At 36.2% G+C, this 17,395-nt stretch overlaps 1 protein-coding gene and 1 pseudogene across 2 annotated transcripts; one reads left to right on the forward strand and one right to left on the reverse strand.

The window, feature by feature from the left end:
- The first annotated feature begins 2,091 nt into the window (after positions 1-2,091).
- Positions 2,092-7,895, forward strand: LOC107798105 (protein TPX2-like; annotated as a pseudogene).
- A 272-nt stretch (positions 7,896-8,167) lies between these two features.
- Positions 8,168-15,653, reverse strand: LOC107798106 (putative E3 ubiquitin-protein ligase RING1a). 2 transcript variants are annotated; one of them, XM_016621062.2, is made up of 11 exons: positions 15,144-15,653; positions 14,962-15,001; positions 14,088-14,124; positions 13,932-14,004; positions 11,063-11,144; positions 10,841-10,961; positions 10,623-10,664; positions 9,385-9,918; positions 9,131-9,238; positions 8,567-8,773; positions 8,168-8,463 (listed from the first exon to the last, which is right to left on the reverse strand). In XM_016621062.2, exons 1-11 carry the CDS (start codon positions 15,400-15,402, stop codon positions 8,428-8,430), a joined length of 1,539 nt encoding a protein of 512 aa, XP_016476548.1. In that variant the 5' UTR covers positions 15,403-15,653; the 3' UTR covers positions 8,168-8,427. The 2 variants fall into 2 exon arrangements, with proteins under 2 accessions (XP_016476548.1, XP_016476549.1); XM_016621063.2 differs by lacking the exon at positions 13,932-14,004 and having other exon boundaries at positions 14,066-14,124.
- Positions 15,654-17,395: the final 1,742 nt, after the last annotated feature.

The raw sequence follows: 17,395 nt of genomic DNA on the forward strand, positions 1-17,395 counted from the left end.
TGGACCCCTTCGTAAAAGGAGTCAACTTTAACGGTAGGTCCCTACTCGAGGGAAAACTGTAACTGTATGCTAGTTCTACCTTCCCACTAGCGAGGGCTATAATTGTACTCGGTAATCGGTAAATACAAGGTGCACCAGGTCTAACAAACCCACCGTTAGCTACGGGATCCTTCAAAGTCTCCTCCCATTTATACTCTTTCTTGTAAACAGTAAATACTCGTACAAAAGCATTTTTAAAATAATAAAGGGCATATTATTTCTTATCAAATCTTGTAATTTTATTTCAGTAACGATAATCATGTCTCAAGTAACAGTAAAATATGTCTAGTAGTAGTGAGAATAATTCAAATAATTGTAAAATCTTAAGTAATGGTAAAACATATCTAGTAACGGTAAAAATGTTTAGATTAATTGGTAAACATCTCAAGTAAACTGTTCGATACCATATCAATTAAAAGACTTATCCCACATGCAATTTTCAAATATTCGGTAACACATTTTATTTTCAAAATAAGGTATAAACCATGCAGGTTATGAAAACACAAATTGCGGTAAGATTACTATTCACAGTACTCATGTTTAAATACCATGTCTGCCACCTCGAGTAGTCCATGAGACTCCTTTCAATCAATCTATAATCACATCATATCGACCTCGTGTTAATTACTTTTTGCATGCTAATTCATAACTAGATTAGAATATTAAACCCTCTAAGGTTCATATTTGAAAATCAATTCATCAAATTTTATTTATCTGTGCTATGAGAAATTCAACTAATCCATAATTTTGCTTACCCATATTATATAAAAGTCAAATTCATGGTCATGAGTTAGAGAACTACCTTTCAAATTTTGGTTCTCTATATATTTGTTCCCCTACGTGAGGCGTTATTGAAGAAGAGCCAAGAATTTCCCTTTTTTCTTTATTCTTACGATCTTGCTGCCAAAATTCCTTTTTCAAACTCCCTCTAATCACGTCTCCTCTAATTGCCAGAGAAGGCTTGTGAAACCTTCTTGAAAAGATGATCTTCATAGCTTTTTAAATCTTTAGTTCTTCCCTTCTTTCTTTCTATTGTTCTTTTCTTTCTTTATAATTTTTTTTCCGTCCTTTGTATGAATCTGGGTTGAGTACTCCCCGTGTTCCTTCACTCGAAAGAGAGGCATCAGTCTCACATTAATTTTTTTGGTCTCCAAAAGTGGTTGGTTAAAATTTTTTCCCCAAATCTCTTTAACCTATTTCCTTACCCCTAATGCTATTTACGTTTCTGATGGGCTAAGGCCCACTTGTACTTTTATTTTTATTTTTTTAATTTGCTTTTATAGTAATTAGGTAAATGCTCTTATTTTAATAAGGGGTATTACACCTGCACAAGGGAATACCCAAAGAATTATAAAAATAGCCCTGACTTGAGTTTCCCGCAGCGGACATGTGCTGCAGTGCACCTTGGAGTATGGGGGCGAATCAGGACCATCGCTCCTTCACATGTTGCCTTCCAAGCATGCTGACGCCTCGAGTTGTGCCGCCGCGCAGCCCCTTCACTTTATTTTCAGCCCATTTTTTCTTGGTTTCGTCCATTTCTCATTCTGTATCCATATCGCCTTCAGCAAACTTCGTCTTCGAATGAGATCCTGATTTTAATTCTTTGTACATCTGCTCAGAAATCGGAGGCTCAATTCATCTGTTTAAGCTCCAAAAAGGCTTCTCAACCCGAAGTCACATCTTGCACAGCCAAATATCATGTAATAAGTGCAAACACTTGTATTTAAGCGCAAACATGATGAAAGTACAATAATTTAAGTGAAAAATACAAACGTAACGTGAGTTTATAGCCTGCCATCAACTATCAACGTAACGTAATTTTTTATTGTGCAAGTCACCAAAAAAATATTACAATCCATAAAATGTGATAATATTAAAAATAAAATAGATTACCTAATACAATAGGTGAATGTGACCTAGTAGTATAAAAAAAACCATGATGAATATTAGTTAAATTTAAAATATCATAATAGAAAGAGTAAGTCAATTGTAAAGCTTATTACATGTAAACTTCAATTTATAACTAATGTTGCAAAAGAATATTCTAGGAACTGTTAGAGTTGGAACCGACCACAAACAGAAAAAAGGTAAAAAGTCGAAAATGGAGATTATTTCCGTTTAATTTTGGTTAGCATCTGCAAATGAAAAAGAAAAAAAGTTTAGCATCTGTTCATATCATGAAGCCAAAATGACAGCGTTCCTTCCATGGAGTTGGTCACATGGTTTATAGCCGTTATAGTAACGGTCAACAAGTTCAATAGAAATTCGACCGTTGTTTAATACCCCTTCACTCCCACAGAAAGAAAATCTTCTATTTCCAGAACATCAAAACTAGACAGAGAATACTCTTCATTCTTTTTCTTTCATTCCTCAAACTTCACAGGCGCGGAGAAATGGCGGACGCAAAAGACGATCCTAATTCATTTATAATTGATGAAATTTACTAGTTCTCAGCGCCGCGATTCTACGATTTCATTAATGGAGAGACGGTCGAGGACATGTGCAAGGCTGAGCTTTGGTTTGAAAGTACAATCAGCTATGCCCCTTCTCTTATGTTTCTCTCCTTTCAGTTTCCTCAAAAACTTAGGGTACTGTTTGTTTGATTTTTGTATAGATTGTTTAACATACCAAGTCTTAATTCTTTATCATAGTTATTTTACAAGTCGGAGTAGTGCTTTTACAGTTCCATTTCATACCTGTATATCACTTTAGTTTAAACTTTTGAGATTTTTGGAAACTAGATTTAGTCACTGAATACAGTGAACTAAAGAGCAGATAGATATGCTTGTAATACCAATTCATTAATCAATTAGGCCTCAGTCCCAAACTAGTTGGGGTCAACCTTGAAATTATTGATAAATATGGACCTAATGCATCCTGGTGCAGAACAAAATTGAGACTGACTGTGAAACATTTTGCCTTTAGGGCATTATTTCAAGGTCATTTTTAGGAATGCCTAACCTTCAAGCTGGACTTTTTTTTTGGCAATTCAATTTCCCCAATTTGATTCCCTTTTATAGATCCGGCAATACTATTAGATGTGTTGCGTCATTGTCTATACTAGGAGTGTCAATGGATATTTAGAAACCGATTAAACCGATCGAATCGTACCGTACCGAACCGATTTTAGGTTTCTTTTAATAAAACCGTAGGTTTTTATCTAAATCTATAACTGTACCAATAATTAAGGTAGGTTTTTATTTTATGAAAATAAACCGAAAAATACCGAACCGTACCGAATAAATTTAAAATATAAAAAATATATTTATATATTAAGTTTAAAAATAATAAAGCACTGGATTTTTTCTTGGGCCTTGAAATTATGAAATAATTATAAGCTAACAAGTAATTAAACTCAAAATATTAATTTCCAAACCTATTATGCTATTCCTATTAAAACTAAATTATTTCCAGCATATTCACTAGCAAGACACAAGGTATTGTAGCGATTATGAGTAGCAAATTACAATGTATTGAATATGTTTCATTTCGTATGATTTGGATTTTTCTTTTTGAATATTTAATCTTCTATAAACGTTATTCTTGAGTGCTAGCTTGGTTAATATCTTTCTACTCGTGTAATTTATATTTTTATTGTATTTGCTTAGTTTCTTTTATGTACGTAGTTGTAGAGTAGTTGATGGATCTATACACTAGCCATCTTTCATGTTTTCTTAATTCATCACCTTTTAAATTATAAAAATATGTAAAGAGCTTTGCTAAGTCCTATAAAAGTACGTATGTTATTGCATTCTACTTCTACTAGTGAGTTTTACATGACAATCAAAAAAATTACCGAAAATTAACCGAGCCGTACCGATACCGAAGAGAAACCGACATGATTGGGATGGTTTCGGAAAATCTAATTTTGGTTTTACATAATAGAATAACCGAAAAATTGGTATGGTACAAATGTTATAAAATAACCGGCCGAACCGAACCATTGACACCCCTAGTCTATACATTGGATGTAGATTGGTAATGAGCACAGTTCTATCATGAGGATACCAATTTGAAATGGAAGTTGATGTTTGTTTACCTATTCGTTGAATTTTGCAGCTTGTATGCCAAGAATCAAGGCCACCAGATCAGTACAACTTGAGATCCCATGTGATTTTACTGAAGGCGAGTAGTTGCAGAGTAATTCAAGGTCTTTATAGTGCAAAAGGACTTATGATTCAGATAATATAATGCCAATTCATTTTACTATCATTTAACCATCATGTTCTTACACTTTTCAATGCACTGATGGGTCTGTCTGAAACAGACCTGCAGCGGAGCTTACGTCTTCTAAGATTTTGGAAGAGGAGACACCAAAGAAAAACAGGCCTGCAGCTGAGGTTTTGTCTTCTGAGGTTAAGGAAGAGGTTAATGGCAGTCTTCCCAATATCCTATGGTGAACATTTCCTATTTCAGCCTCTGTATCTGATTGTATCTATTATAATCTAACAGGAATCTGTTGAGAAACATCCAACTAGTCAAGGTTAGTTATACTTTAGCTTGGCTTTTCGATTTGTCGCTTTAGTTCTTTGCCCATTCCGTGGACAATTTCAGCTGCTAGGACAATTTCTGTACCTTCTTGTACAGAAATTTGCACCCCGGGACCACCACCTACAATGTCTAAGAGGATAGACCCCAGGAAGACTGAGTCCAACAAGCAGAAGACAGCTAAAAAGATTGCAAGCATGCTTAGAAATCCTTCAGCATTGAAGTCCAAAACTACACCACAATTGTCGCAAGTGATGAGCACTGCTCCTTCCAGCATGAGAAAGTAAGTGATGTGCTATAGTAGTTTCTTGGCACTTCGATTTTTATCCTATCCTTGTTCTTTCCCCTTCCCGCTCTCCCTAAGTTATTCTGGTCTGATAGATTCGGTGAACTTCATTTGCTGCGCAGGCAAGCAATCATGAAAAGTGCTGTTGGAACGCCCAATTTTGGGCAAGAAAATCAAGCTATAAAGAGACAAAAACTAGAAAGTGGAAAAGCCAGACAGTTAGTTTATCTATCCTTTATGTTCTCTGGATAATGAAGAATATTTAAAGCTTTTTTTATCTGACCTCAAGCAATCTTGTCCTACTGAATCGATAGATTCTGAATGTCAAACCGCAAAATTTGCCGCACAAAACACGGCCTGGAGCTAGTTGCACCACCTTCTCTTCTACTGAATCGACAACATGTTCTTTATCTTTCATTTGATAAATATATATGATTATTGGAATATTCAGAATCTGACTTAGAGGTTCATACTGTCTAAGATATATGCCCGAGAACCAGTACCACCATTTATTTCCACAGCAGAAATGATGAAGAAGTTTCAGTCCAGCACAAGGGAGATGTCACTGTCGTGCATAAGTAGTTCCACTCCGCATGTAACTCACTGAAGCCTTTACTTGATATCGACTACTTCCTTTTTTCCATTAGATCTCTTCTAAATTATCATACTCATCACCAAGGATGATTGATGCAGAGGAAGCCTAAACTTACATTGACTGCCCCAAAAGAACCAGAATTTGAGACAGCACAACGTGTCCGTCCAACTACAGTCAAGAGTTCAGCTGAGCTTGAGGAAGAAATGATGGCCAAAATTCCCAAGTTTAAGGCTCGTCCATTGAACAAAAAGGTACTATAGATAGTTTTGCCGCCACTAGCTTTCTGAATATTTCATATTGATCTTATCTCGCTTTCTTCTTTTGTACATTTGGGAACAGCTCTTCGAAGCTCCAGCTCTACCACCATTACCAAAAATGAAAAAGAAGAACTCGAAAAAATTCCGAAGTTCAAGGCTAGGCCTTTGAATAAGAAGGTAAAACAACCCCAGAAGCTTCTACCTTCTGGACTACTATTAATTATTACTACTAGTTGTCAAAATTGGTTCATGTGTTGCTGACTTTTTCAAATTGCAGATCTTTGAAAGTAAAGGAGACTTGGGAATGTTCTGCATCACAAAGAAGCAGGGTGGCATCACAAAGAAGCGGGTGACGGTGCCTCAAGAATTTCATTTTGCCACAGATGAAAGGATTCCGCCTCCTGCTAACGTTGCTGTTCTGTTTGATAAGGTTCCATCAGAATATCATCCTCCTTACTGTACTTCTATCATTAGAAATACCTTTAGGCCCCTTCTACTTTAACATTTTTCTCACTGTACTTTCCCAATTTTTCAGCTTTCTCTGAACTCTGAACCTAGAATTGAACAAACTATACCCAGAAACACCAGACCAAATCCTTTTCATCTCTATACAGAGGTATGCAATTTTTCTTTATGTCCTTGTTTTTGTTTCTTCTTATCTAAATGACATAGCTCCTCATGGCTTGGCTTTTTTCTTGAATCCAGGAAAGAGGAGCAGAGAAAGAGAGGAAACTGTTCACTGAACTTCTACAGAAACAGATTGAAGAAGAGAGGTCAAGACTTCCCAAAGCAATTCCATATCCTTACACAACTGATTACCCTGTGGTATGTAAACACCAACTATTGTAACATCCAAACTTATGTGCACTCATTATCTTATATTTTTTATTGCCAGATTCCACCAAAACCAGAACCAAAGCATTGTACAAAACCAGAACCTTTCCAACTGGAGAGTCTGCTCAGGCATGAGAGGGAGATGCAGAGGGAATTGGAAGAACGACAAAGATTGGAGAAGGAAGAAGCAAAGATGAGGACTTTTAGAGCGCAGCCAGTCTTGATCGAGTAAGACCTCAAAGAATGAATCATTATCTACTATCTATTTTCCTAGTGAATCTGAAAGATGAATAATGCTTTTACCACCCTTTAAAATGTGTAGGGATCCAATTCCAGTTCCTGAGAAAGAACGTAAACCACTAACTCAAGTACAGGAATTTAATCTACCGTGCTGTTGATAGAGCTGAGTTTGACAAGAAGGTAACACTTTTTACAGTTGCATGTAACTTTCTCGGGGAACTAAGCCTATAGCACTCATGTTATAAGTTGGTTTGCAGATTAAGGGAAAGAACAAATGTATCAAAGATATAGGGAGGAGGCAGAAGCTGCTAGACTGGTATGCATCTTCATGGTGTTATTTCGAGCTACTATAACGATGTGCTTTAGACTAATTTTTACTTGAATTTGGTTAGATGGAGGAGGAGAAGGCCTTGAAACAATTACGGAAAATTTTGGTGCCTCATGCAAGATCTGTGCCTAGATTTGATAATCCTTTCCTCCCAGAGAAGTATGTAAAATCCTGCTGCAAGACCTTTAGTCATGTTCCTTTATTTTTAATTTCTACCGGGTTCTTTTTTCCTTTTTTACATATGGAACAACTACTGAACCTTTTTTTTGCACGCGTATTCACAGGTCTTCCAGAGCAGTGACAAAACCAAGATCACCCAAGAAAGAGGCAAGAAAGGAGAAAAATGGCGTGTCCTTATGCAGCAGCAGTTCCTAGTGCTGCCTCCCTTTTTTTTTGCACGCGTATTCACAGGTCTTCCAGAGCAGTGACAAAACCAAGATCACCCAAGAAAGAGGCAAGAAAGGAGAAAAATGGCGTGTCCTTATGCAGCAGCAGTTCCTAGTGCTGCCTCCCGGATGAGGTGAACTTATAAATTCTTAGAAAGACAATGAAGGAGAAAGATGTCCCCAGTGAGGTCAAAAACGTTTAATGATTCAAAAACTGGGGATGAATTGTTCAAGAATCCTTGAACCCCATGGAGAGATGAGGGACAATGCTACCAAATGGCTGGAACCAGTACTGTGTTTGTCTGTAAAAGATGTGCCTTTTTTGGTATATAATGAATTCTTCGAAATATATGTTCGTTAGCAGATTTTATTTCATTGTGAATTGAATATACATACCAAATAGTTTTTATATATTAGCAATAGCCATGCTATTTTCCCTTTTCATTCATCTGTTTGGTATTAACATCAAATAAGAAAGAGGAGGAAGCGGGAAGTAAGAGTTTTAAAACCCATATCCTGGGAAAAAATGGAAAGAGTTGGAAAATGTTCATGAAAATAATATCAAGTCGGAATCTCCTTGACTAAATATAATCTTTCTTGTATAGTGGTTTGTACCAATGTACACTTTGGAAAAAATGGGAAGAGGGAAAAAGGACAAATCTGCTAGTGTCTGTTTTCGTGAATTGGTGTTCATGCATAATTGAAGATATATCAAGTCGGAATCTCCTTGGAATAAATTACCGTCACTCTATAAGGAGATCAAACAAAATCTCAATGCTGGTGAGTAAAAGGAAAAAAGGAAAAAAAACACAGAATTTATTATACAAGAAGGATTATATTCTGCAGAATCAGACTATTGCTGTTCAGGGAAAACTAAAAGAAATTCTTAAATACACCGCTATCTTCTTTTCTCCTCTGCACTCGTCCTTCTACAAAGCCAACTCAAGGAACTCACATATCAGCTGAATATAATGTCATACCTCAGAATTATTTTGCACGTAAGCAAGGATCTGAAACCACAGAGAAAAGGTTGTTCAAATCTAATGGACCTCATAAAGTTTATTATAAGATAAAATAATTGGACTTGATTCCTCATTTGTAATTCCAACTCACCAGATTCTTATTTAATGGGCAACTTGAATTAATTCCTTCCAAAGTTTCTTGCCTTTCCAAGCTTTGCAGAGTAACATTGGACCCACTGACCACTCGGGCTAGCATATTTGATGCATCCATTAAGGTTGAATGGTTAACAGTGGTATTGTCCTTTACTGCCAGTAATTCAACATCTTTTACTTGTGATTTTATATCCTGAGCAACAAACTGCATTCAGAGTATCATTACCAAAATGGTTATTGAGGGAAAACGGAAAAATAAATGACCTGCAAGTACTACGGAAGCAAATCCTTTCTGAAAATATTTAGGCATAATCCTTGAACAACAAACATGTATCATCAGCATTGAGACATTATAGCAGAATCAGAAGTGCCTTTCCTTGTGATCAGGAATAAGATAATGCAGCACAAAATGGTCGAATTTGTCTTGCATCTACTATAGAGAATTTCATGTTTTAGGTCACTGAGGATTCCAGATGATTATGTTTCATATCTATTTTTGACAAGCATACTAGAAAGGAAATTTTCTTCTTCTTAATACAGTATGATGTAAAGGAATTCTTACTTCGTAGAGGTGTTCAACTGATGTACTTGGCCTGCAGCAGAGATGGGGCTTTTTCAGACTTGGTGTTGTTTGTTTGTCCAATGGAATAAGCTCAAGATGGATATTTAACTGCAAAATAAGAACAGTAATTATGGACAAGTGACCATTGAGAAAGAACCAGACATAGCTCATGCTCATTTGAGATGTTATAAGAGAAGCTAGGATAATATCATTCATGAATCAGATGAACAAGGATGTAGAGAATCTTATAATACCTCACCATCATTTGTTCGGACACTTTCAAGATAATCAACTAACTTTGATATTCGAGTGTTACGAGCATTTCTGCTACCGCTTGCACTGCCATGTCGACTGTGACTTCGGACACCACCTCTTCCCCAAGTAAGTGTTTCAGGCTTCAGTGCAGGTCCAGTAGAATTACCTACGGTTTCTCTGGGTAGTTCTGCTGCAGTTTCAATGTGTCCACCGTCTGGACTGGCAGCTGAAGGAGAAGTCGGGGTTGCCAGAGCTCCTTTGCGCCTCCGGCGCTTCCTGAACTTGGTTTGTGTTCCACGCTCATCCTTGGGAGGTGAATCTTTATTCCTGTCATGATCATCATTTTCACTCTCATTTGGATCAGATCGCTCAGGTTCAGCCCCCTGACTGTTTCTTCTTCTTCTCGAATAAGCATTGTGATAGTTGCGAGGTGTTCTTTGTGCAGAGGAAGCAGCTATGTCTTTACCAACTTTGCGCCTCTTAATTAGTGCTTCAGATTGGCGTTGAGAAATTTGGGCAATGGATGCTTGAATCTGTCCAATAAAACACAAGGCATGTATCAATCAGAAAGGATATAGCGAAGTGTCAATCAGAAAGGAAAGCCAAATTTAGCTCTATGTCCATTTTAGTTAAAGTTTACGTCCACGGTAAAGTATAATCTACTAGATAAATCATAAAAGTAAATTGGCCTATTGGATAGGCATATTATCACACCCAAAAAACACGTGTTTCGCAAACAATGGTAGAATAGTCTTTCTTCATTCTCAGATCCTCAAATACAAGAACATAGCCTTTTAAAAGATGGATTAACAAGTGCGTCAATAGGACACTTGGAGTGAGATACCAGCGAGCTCAGACGGACACATTGAGATCTTCATTTTCTGAGAACACAGCATGTGATTTAGACATAGTAGGAGTCTCAGTTTCCAAAGTAATTCTTTATAGAATGACATCTTTTAGATCTCAGTTATAAGGGGGAAAAACAGAATCTATTACATTACAAAGAAAACATCGTCAACAGATTCAGTTCTGTTAATTCATAACAACTATCTTCAACATGCATGGACCTGTAATAAATATGCATAGATCACCTTTATGTGTGTTCTATTCCAGTAACAACGTTGAGATATATGCACACAGTAAAGAAAAGAGGATACACCAAAAACAAGAACCACAAACATGCAAACAAATGCATGCCCATTCAAGAATGAGGATTTCAGTTGCTTCTTTAACTGACCTGTTCATTGAGTGCCCGTTCCTCTTCAAGAAAGACAAGCTCCTGAAACAAGGTATTCCACAAACTAGCAGACAAGTTTCATCTAAAGGAAGAGGAAAGGAATAGAGGCCTATAGTGGTTTTGTATTTCTTCTTTTTCTCATAGTGCCCCTTCTTTTTTTCATTTTAAAGGCGGGGGAGGGGATTCATTAAGTTGCACAATATTAATTAAGGAAATACCTCCTCTTCGTACTTCTCAACGTCTGGATATATTGCCTCAATTAAGGTATCAAATCCAGGGTCATCTCTCAGTGACCGTCGACTAGCACAATGTATGCGGCAAGCAGGGCATTCATTATTCCTGTAAAAGGGCGATTACAAGATAAACCCACAATAGTCATCAGGTATTCTTGGCTTCTAATGACTAGTCGAATCACAAAACTGATTTATTGCATTGCATACCCCAGTCTCATTGATTTATCTATGCATTCTCTGCAAAAACGGTGTTGGCATCCCATCACAACCCGAGTTCTCTTGATAATACCTGTGCATGCAGTGCAGACACCCAATGATAAAAAACTATTGGACTCTGTAGTCTTCAATCAACACATAGCAAATTAGTAATCAAAAATAGTATTAAGCAGTGGAACCTCAGTGCAGCTGTGATTGATATATGTAGAGCACCATAGAGACAGCCAGAACCGGAAAACAATTGGCTCCTCATAGCATATAAAGGTAATACCAGGAATACAGCATGGTAATTGAGAAGATTATGGTCATTTTAGTTGTTCGTTAAGTTGCCGAAGTCCAACGAGTAACCAGCAAATCTTGATGAAAAAAAGTAAACCAACTGAAGCCTGTGTTTGTTAGTTTTCCTTTTCCTATGAAGGTATTTGGTAATTATCCTTTTCCATTATTTTGCAGAAAACATAAAATACTAACAATCCCTGCTTGAGGAGATAAAACAAAGAAGTAAGTTTTGAAGATACTGCTGATAACGAGTCATATCTGGAAAGTTCAAGATGATGCAAAAGCTGGAAACATAGAAAGGATAAGAAAATGAGATTTCTCAGGTGAACCAGCTGAATGGTCAAGTAGTGTTCAACTTTATGATAATATCAGGCACAAGAAAACGCACTTAAGAGTTTATCCCTCCGATTTAGAACTGGGGTGGAAGACAATTGCACAAGTTACCATGAAAAACTCAGGGGAGAAAGGATAGAAGATCATATTGAGAAGTTCTCTCGTCAAAGATCTAAATGAAAAGTGAAGGAATTCCTTTTGGGAGAAGAACCTGGATTTGTTTTTAATGTAGCAGAACTTCCTCATATTCTACACGCCCTTCAGAGGAGTAAAATCATGGTCTTTTCAAGTATTCCCTTTGTCTAAACTAAAGGTTTAAAGTCTCTGACAACTGTAAGACTATAGTCTGTCACACCTTGAAAACATTTCCAGAAAAGGAAAAAGATCGTAGATTTGTGGCAGTTTTTCAAAAAGGCATACTCCATCTGTCTCAGCAAAACATCCAATGCCCAGGTGCCATTGCCAGGTTTGATCACAGAATGGGAAATGAAAGAGAGAGGAGGGAGTAGGATTTTAACCAAATATGAAGTCATTGGAATAGCAGCCATGTGTTGGAAGTTGCTTAGTCATTACAAGGAAATAGAAGCTACAGCTTTCAAGTCTCTAACAAGTTTTTGCTCCACCTTGCAGATAAATTCACATCTAACGAGGGTATCATTTCCAGCGTTACGTTTTTTTGTGATCCTTAACTTTGCCTTGACTGCACATGCAGTTGCAGAAGCGGCTTTAGGAGCCACCAGCACAAGCTTATGCTTGTATCACACCAAATTCTACAGTATCAGTGTTGATACTTTCTTTACTCATGGACAATCAAAAGAAAGAAAATTCTGACATCACTACTGCAAGCCCATAGAGGATTCAGATCACTCCTAAATTCAATCAGGTGCTAAACATACATATAATTTACCTCAATTAAAGCATCTTGAAGACCTTTTCAACTGAGTACAATAGAATACACATTTCATCCAAGAATGTTTATGCTCGTATCAGACTCAAATAGATGTCAATGGTTACTGGATCATTGAGAATAACTGGAACGAGAATCGTGAGGATCAAATGTGAATTATTAGTACAGTTCTAGCCTGTGACAAAAACTGCCCAACTATACATGACTGGCCTGGTAAATATTATGACGCTAAGAAAAAATTTCAAGGTGTCTTCTTTTGATCCCTTTTCTTCCAGGTGCTTAGACATCATTTGCTGCATCACCATATAATTAGAAATATCCCAATGCCTGTCAAGTTTCATCAACTACCTATAATAGTTTATAACTCAGATATTTGTCATTTCTTTTTAAACAGACAGTTCTAAGAATTACATGCAGATAGACAGGCCTTCAACTGAATGATGGTGTTTCATTAGTCCTGGATCGATCCAAGCAATAATGATATGGGAAAGATCCCAATTGAAACAATCAACTTCAATGGTGGCATTTGTTTTCTGAAAACACGTAGTCGACCTTTATATTTGAACTTGTATTTCTTAATGAAAAAATTGTGTAGAAGTGGAAGCAGTCGCAACATCTACAATTCTAGAGAAGAGAGACTGTTTTCGGTGATAAAATGATAATAGTGATTACATCGGAATACATCTTAGAACATTAATATAATTGAAGGAATAGGTAGTTAATGAAACAAATAAAAGCGTAGAAGTATGTTAGATCTACAAACAAGCATAGTTTTCTTGAAAAGACAACCAGCAAAAGTTAGCCCTTCCTGATAATTTATTGTGTAACCAAGTGCAGCTATTAATACCACAGAAAGAGTCAAACATCCAAAAACTTCAGAGGTGCACCAAACATCTAAAGTCCCCTTGTAGGGATGCAGGAAAACAAACAAAGTGATATCTTGAGGAGCAAACTTTTGAAAAACAAACTTATGTGTAAAAAGCAAAGTGAAATGGTAAAATCCTTAAGGAAATGTTTTAGTGGTGGTAAAGGGAGTTCAAAAAGTTGCATTAGGTCACAAGTTCAAATCCCAAATATGCCATTTGCACATAGCGGCCAATAAGTGGGTGCAAACCTTGGAGACCAGGGTTCAAGGCAAAAAAATACGAGGTGATTTCTTCCCAAGTACCTGTGCTGGTGGACAGTACCAGGCACACAGTGGAACAATCGAGGTGCGCGGAAGCGGTCCAGACACCGCCATTATAAAAAGAGGGTAAAAATCACAGATATCATAACGTTTTTTGGACTGGTAACCAAAATATAGAACATTAAAAACATAGAATGATGTGAAAGCAGATATACCTAAGCATATTGGACATTCTACATCTTTACGAACTTGAAATAATTGTGCGAAAAAACTTCTCTCGTCGAAATCCTAGCAAAAAACTCGAAGCTGTAAATATTCAAATATGACAAAATAAAATAACAAAGAGTACCTAAGCATATAGGACATTGTACATTGGTGCGAATCTCAGATCGTGACACGGCAATCAATCTGCAGACAGGCAAAGATTATGAAGTTATAAAACCACATCAGATACCCAGAAAACGAAAATGCTGCAGATGCCGATCATTCTACCAAGCAAACAATATAGAAAATATGCTATCTCTTGATAATCATTAAGATAAATAAGGTTCTATACTCTGGAGAAGACTGATTGCAATCTGTACAGTTTAACTTTCAGTTCAGCATGCAAAAGGGCAACCTATTTGAGTATTATGTAATTCATACTCACAAGTCTTATAGTAAGGCAATAGTATTCCCTGCATATTCAACAGAAGTAGTGACTTTATATTGGTGAAAAATAATGCCTGCATAATTTGGATCAGGCATGCATACCGCAATAGCATGCACGACACTACATGATTACATCCTTATAAACATACTGTAAATCTTTACAGTCATTTTCAAATTTGAAAGACGTTCATTTGAACAAAATTACTGTTTTAGCCCAAATTCTTACACTTGGGGCAGGATCCAGATACCTAAAGATTGAGAATACAAGTAAATGCAAAAGTAGAGCATCAAGAAATGTAATTGAAAAAATAGGTAAGACATAAGTGTGATTAAGCTATAAAGATGGATTCTTTGCAGCTAAAAACCATACCGCAATAGCATTTCCAACTTCACAATCAGTACTCTACTTATAGAAAAAGTCTTCCTTTAGAAGTCCACATAATAAACCAATGAAGGGCACATGCAGTAATGTCTTGCGCATTAAATCAAGCAGCACAAGTGCATTAGAAACTTAGCCAAAATTAAAGTAAAAAATCACAATCAAACAAGTTTAAAAGTAAAAGGCAACACGAAATTAAACATGCAGAGAATTACTCATCAAAGGCTTCAGGGTCAGTGCCACTTCCCTCAGAATCTGCAGCATAAAATCAAGCCAAACAAATCATTAAACAACAAACGCAGAATAACCAAAAACATTAATGCACGGTAAAAAACACACATTCATAACAGTAAAAAAAAGGCAATGCAAACACAGATTTGGAATTTAGATACGTAACCATCTTCAGAGGATTGGTTAATTTCCTCTTGATCATCCTCATCCTCATCATCATTATCTTGGGCTTGAGTTTGCTCATCTTCCTCTTCCTCCTGCTCATCTACTTGTTGCTCTTCCATATTAGCTCGTGTTTGTTCGCCGGCAACACGTCGTGAATGTTTCCGCCGGCGGTGCTGATGCTGGGGAGAGTTCTCATCATCGTCTTCGTTGTTGTTATTGTCATCTTGATAATTCGACAAATAGCGTTTCTGGGCTGGCATTTTTTTTTTGGTTATTGAAAATTTGTTGGCCACCGCTTGGTTATAAGTTTCAGAATGTGTTGGCTTTATTGGGTGTTTGGAATTGGAAGAAGATAAAGCAGAGAGTTAAATTGAATGAAAGCATAAATTTTACACTTTGTAGCAAAAAGAGAGAAAGGGGGTCTGAAGAAGAGTAGAAGAGAAGAGAAAGAGGAGAGAAGAGTGGACTGGGGTATGACAGATTTTCAGCTGCCTTTTCTTTTCCTTTTTAGGACTATATATTCTCTCTTTTGTTCACATATACATGTTCTTACAAGTTTGCAACTTTGTACACTATTTCTTCATTTTTCTTTTTACTTTTAATTTTTTTTTTTTTTGAATGGAGGGCAGATGTTGAAAATCTATATTTTGTGTGTTTTGAATTATGTTGAAAGTAATTACAACGTTTTTCAAAAAAAATATATTACACGTGTTAAACAACTGGACACGTGTTACACGTCACTCTTGTTTTTGTTCTTTTTAGTTAACTTGAAACGACAATGTCTAGATACAAATTGCGTTCACACGAGAAGATTGTAATTTTTATTAATGATTGATGTATTTACTAATTAAGATCATGTGTCAATTATGTATAAAATTATAAAACTTTCTTGTAAATGGATGGAACGTATCTGAAATACGGATAAACGAATCTGAAATAAGAATAGGCGCATTCACTATTTTCACATTTCTTATAGCAAAAAAATAATAAATATAGTATTATGAACTCATATCTAATTACTTAAAATCTTAAATTCGCTTCTTACTATTACTTACAATCCTTTTACACATCATGAAATCAAAATAGTTTCATCTTGTGGCCATGCATAGAGTAGTTAGAACTTAGAAGCATTACTTTAAAATTCAAGTACGTGATCATGTATCTCTCAAATATACAAGAACTTCAGAACTATGAATAAACCTTTTGATATACTGGAGTTTCATCGTTACATAATTGCATGCATAAGTAATATAGGGTGTTTGGCATGAAAGAAAAATATTTTCCAGAAAATGTTTTACAATTTTCCCATGTTTGGTTGGCTTAAATATTTTGAAAAATATTTTTCTTATGAATTCATTTTCCTCTGATTGGAGGAAAATGTTTTCCTTATCGAAAGAAGGGAAAACATTTTCCCAAACTCCTTCTCAACCTTCCCCACTTTCACCAACCCCACCTCATCCCCTCTCCAAAAAAGGCGTATTTTTTTTTAAAAATACAGTTTTTCCGTTACCACCTACCCTATTACCCCTCCACCCCACCCTACCCCCTACCCCCTACCCCACTCCCCCTTTCCCCGCAAATTTTTTTTTACCTTAATTTGTTTTTGCAATTTCAAATTTATGTTTTTTTGTTTTTCTGCACCACCTACCATCCACCCCAACCCCCCTCACCTGCCCCCCCCCCCCACCCGCTCAAATAATTTAAATTTTTATTTTTTTTCGTTTACTGCCCCCCTCCCCCCAAAAAAAAATATTTTTTAAATATATTTTTCAATTTTAATTTTTTTATTTATCGGTTTAAAGGTTCAAATTTTACAAGTTCCAAAATTATGAGTTCAGAGGTTTATGTGTTTGGAAGTTTACAGGTTTAAAAATAATAAAGTTTACGGGTTCAAAATTCCGCGATTTTGAAAGTTTAGCGGTTCGAAAGTTTGTAAAATTTGTGGGTTCGGAAGATTGTTGGTTTGAAAGTTTATGGCTTCATTTTTATTATATCTAAATTATTTATGAATACTCTTGAGAAGTCATTTTCCTTAATTTATGTACCAAACACCGGAAAATGAATAAGATTACTACTTGTTTTCCAAGAAAACATTTTCTTGGAAAACATTTTCCGTTATACCAAACACACCCATAATCTTGTACTATTTCATCAACTAATTTGACTGCCATTAATTTCCTCTCTTTTTTCCCTTAATGCTATGACAATAGCAATTTATCAACGAAAACAAATACAAAATTATGTAGTTGTAAA

The sequence above is a fragment of the Nicotiana tabacum genome, chromosome 10 (assembly GCF_000715075.1).
Source record: "Nicotiana tabacum cultivar K326 chromosome 10, ASM71507v2, whole genome shotgun sequence".
Taxonomy (NCBI): domain Eukaryota; kingdom Viridiplantae; phylum Streptophyta; class Magnoliopsida; order Solanales; family Solanaceae; genus Nicotiana; species Nicotiana tabacum.

Excerpts from the sequence above, each read along its gene's own strand:
- LOC107798106 (XM_016621062.2), bottom strand. The coding sequence starts at position 15,402 with ATGCCAGCCCAGAAACGCTATTTGTCGAATTATCAAGATGACAATAAC. Across the intron at positions 10,665-10,840 it reads TTGAGAAGTACGAAGAGGAG|GAGCTTGTCTTTCTTGAAGA; the intron begins GTATTTCCTTAA and ends ACCTTGTTTCAG. Across the intron at positions 9,919-10,622 it reads AACGGGCACTCAATGAACAG|ATTCAAGCATCCATTGCCCA; the intron begins GTCAGTTAAAGA and ends TTTATTGGACAG.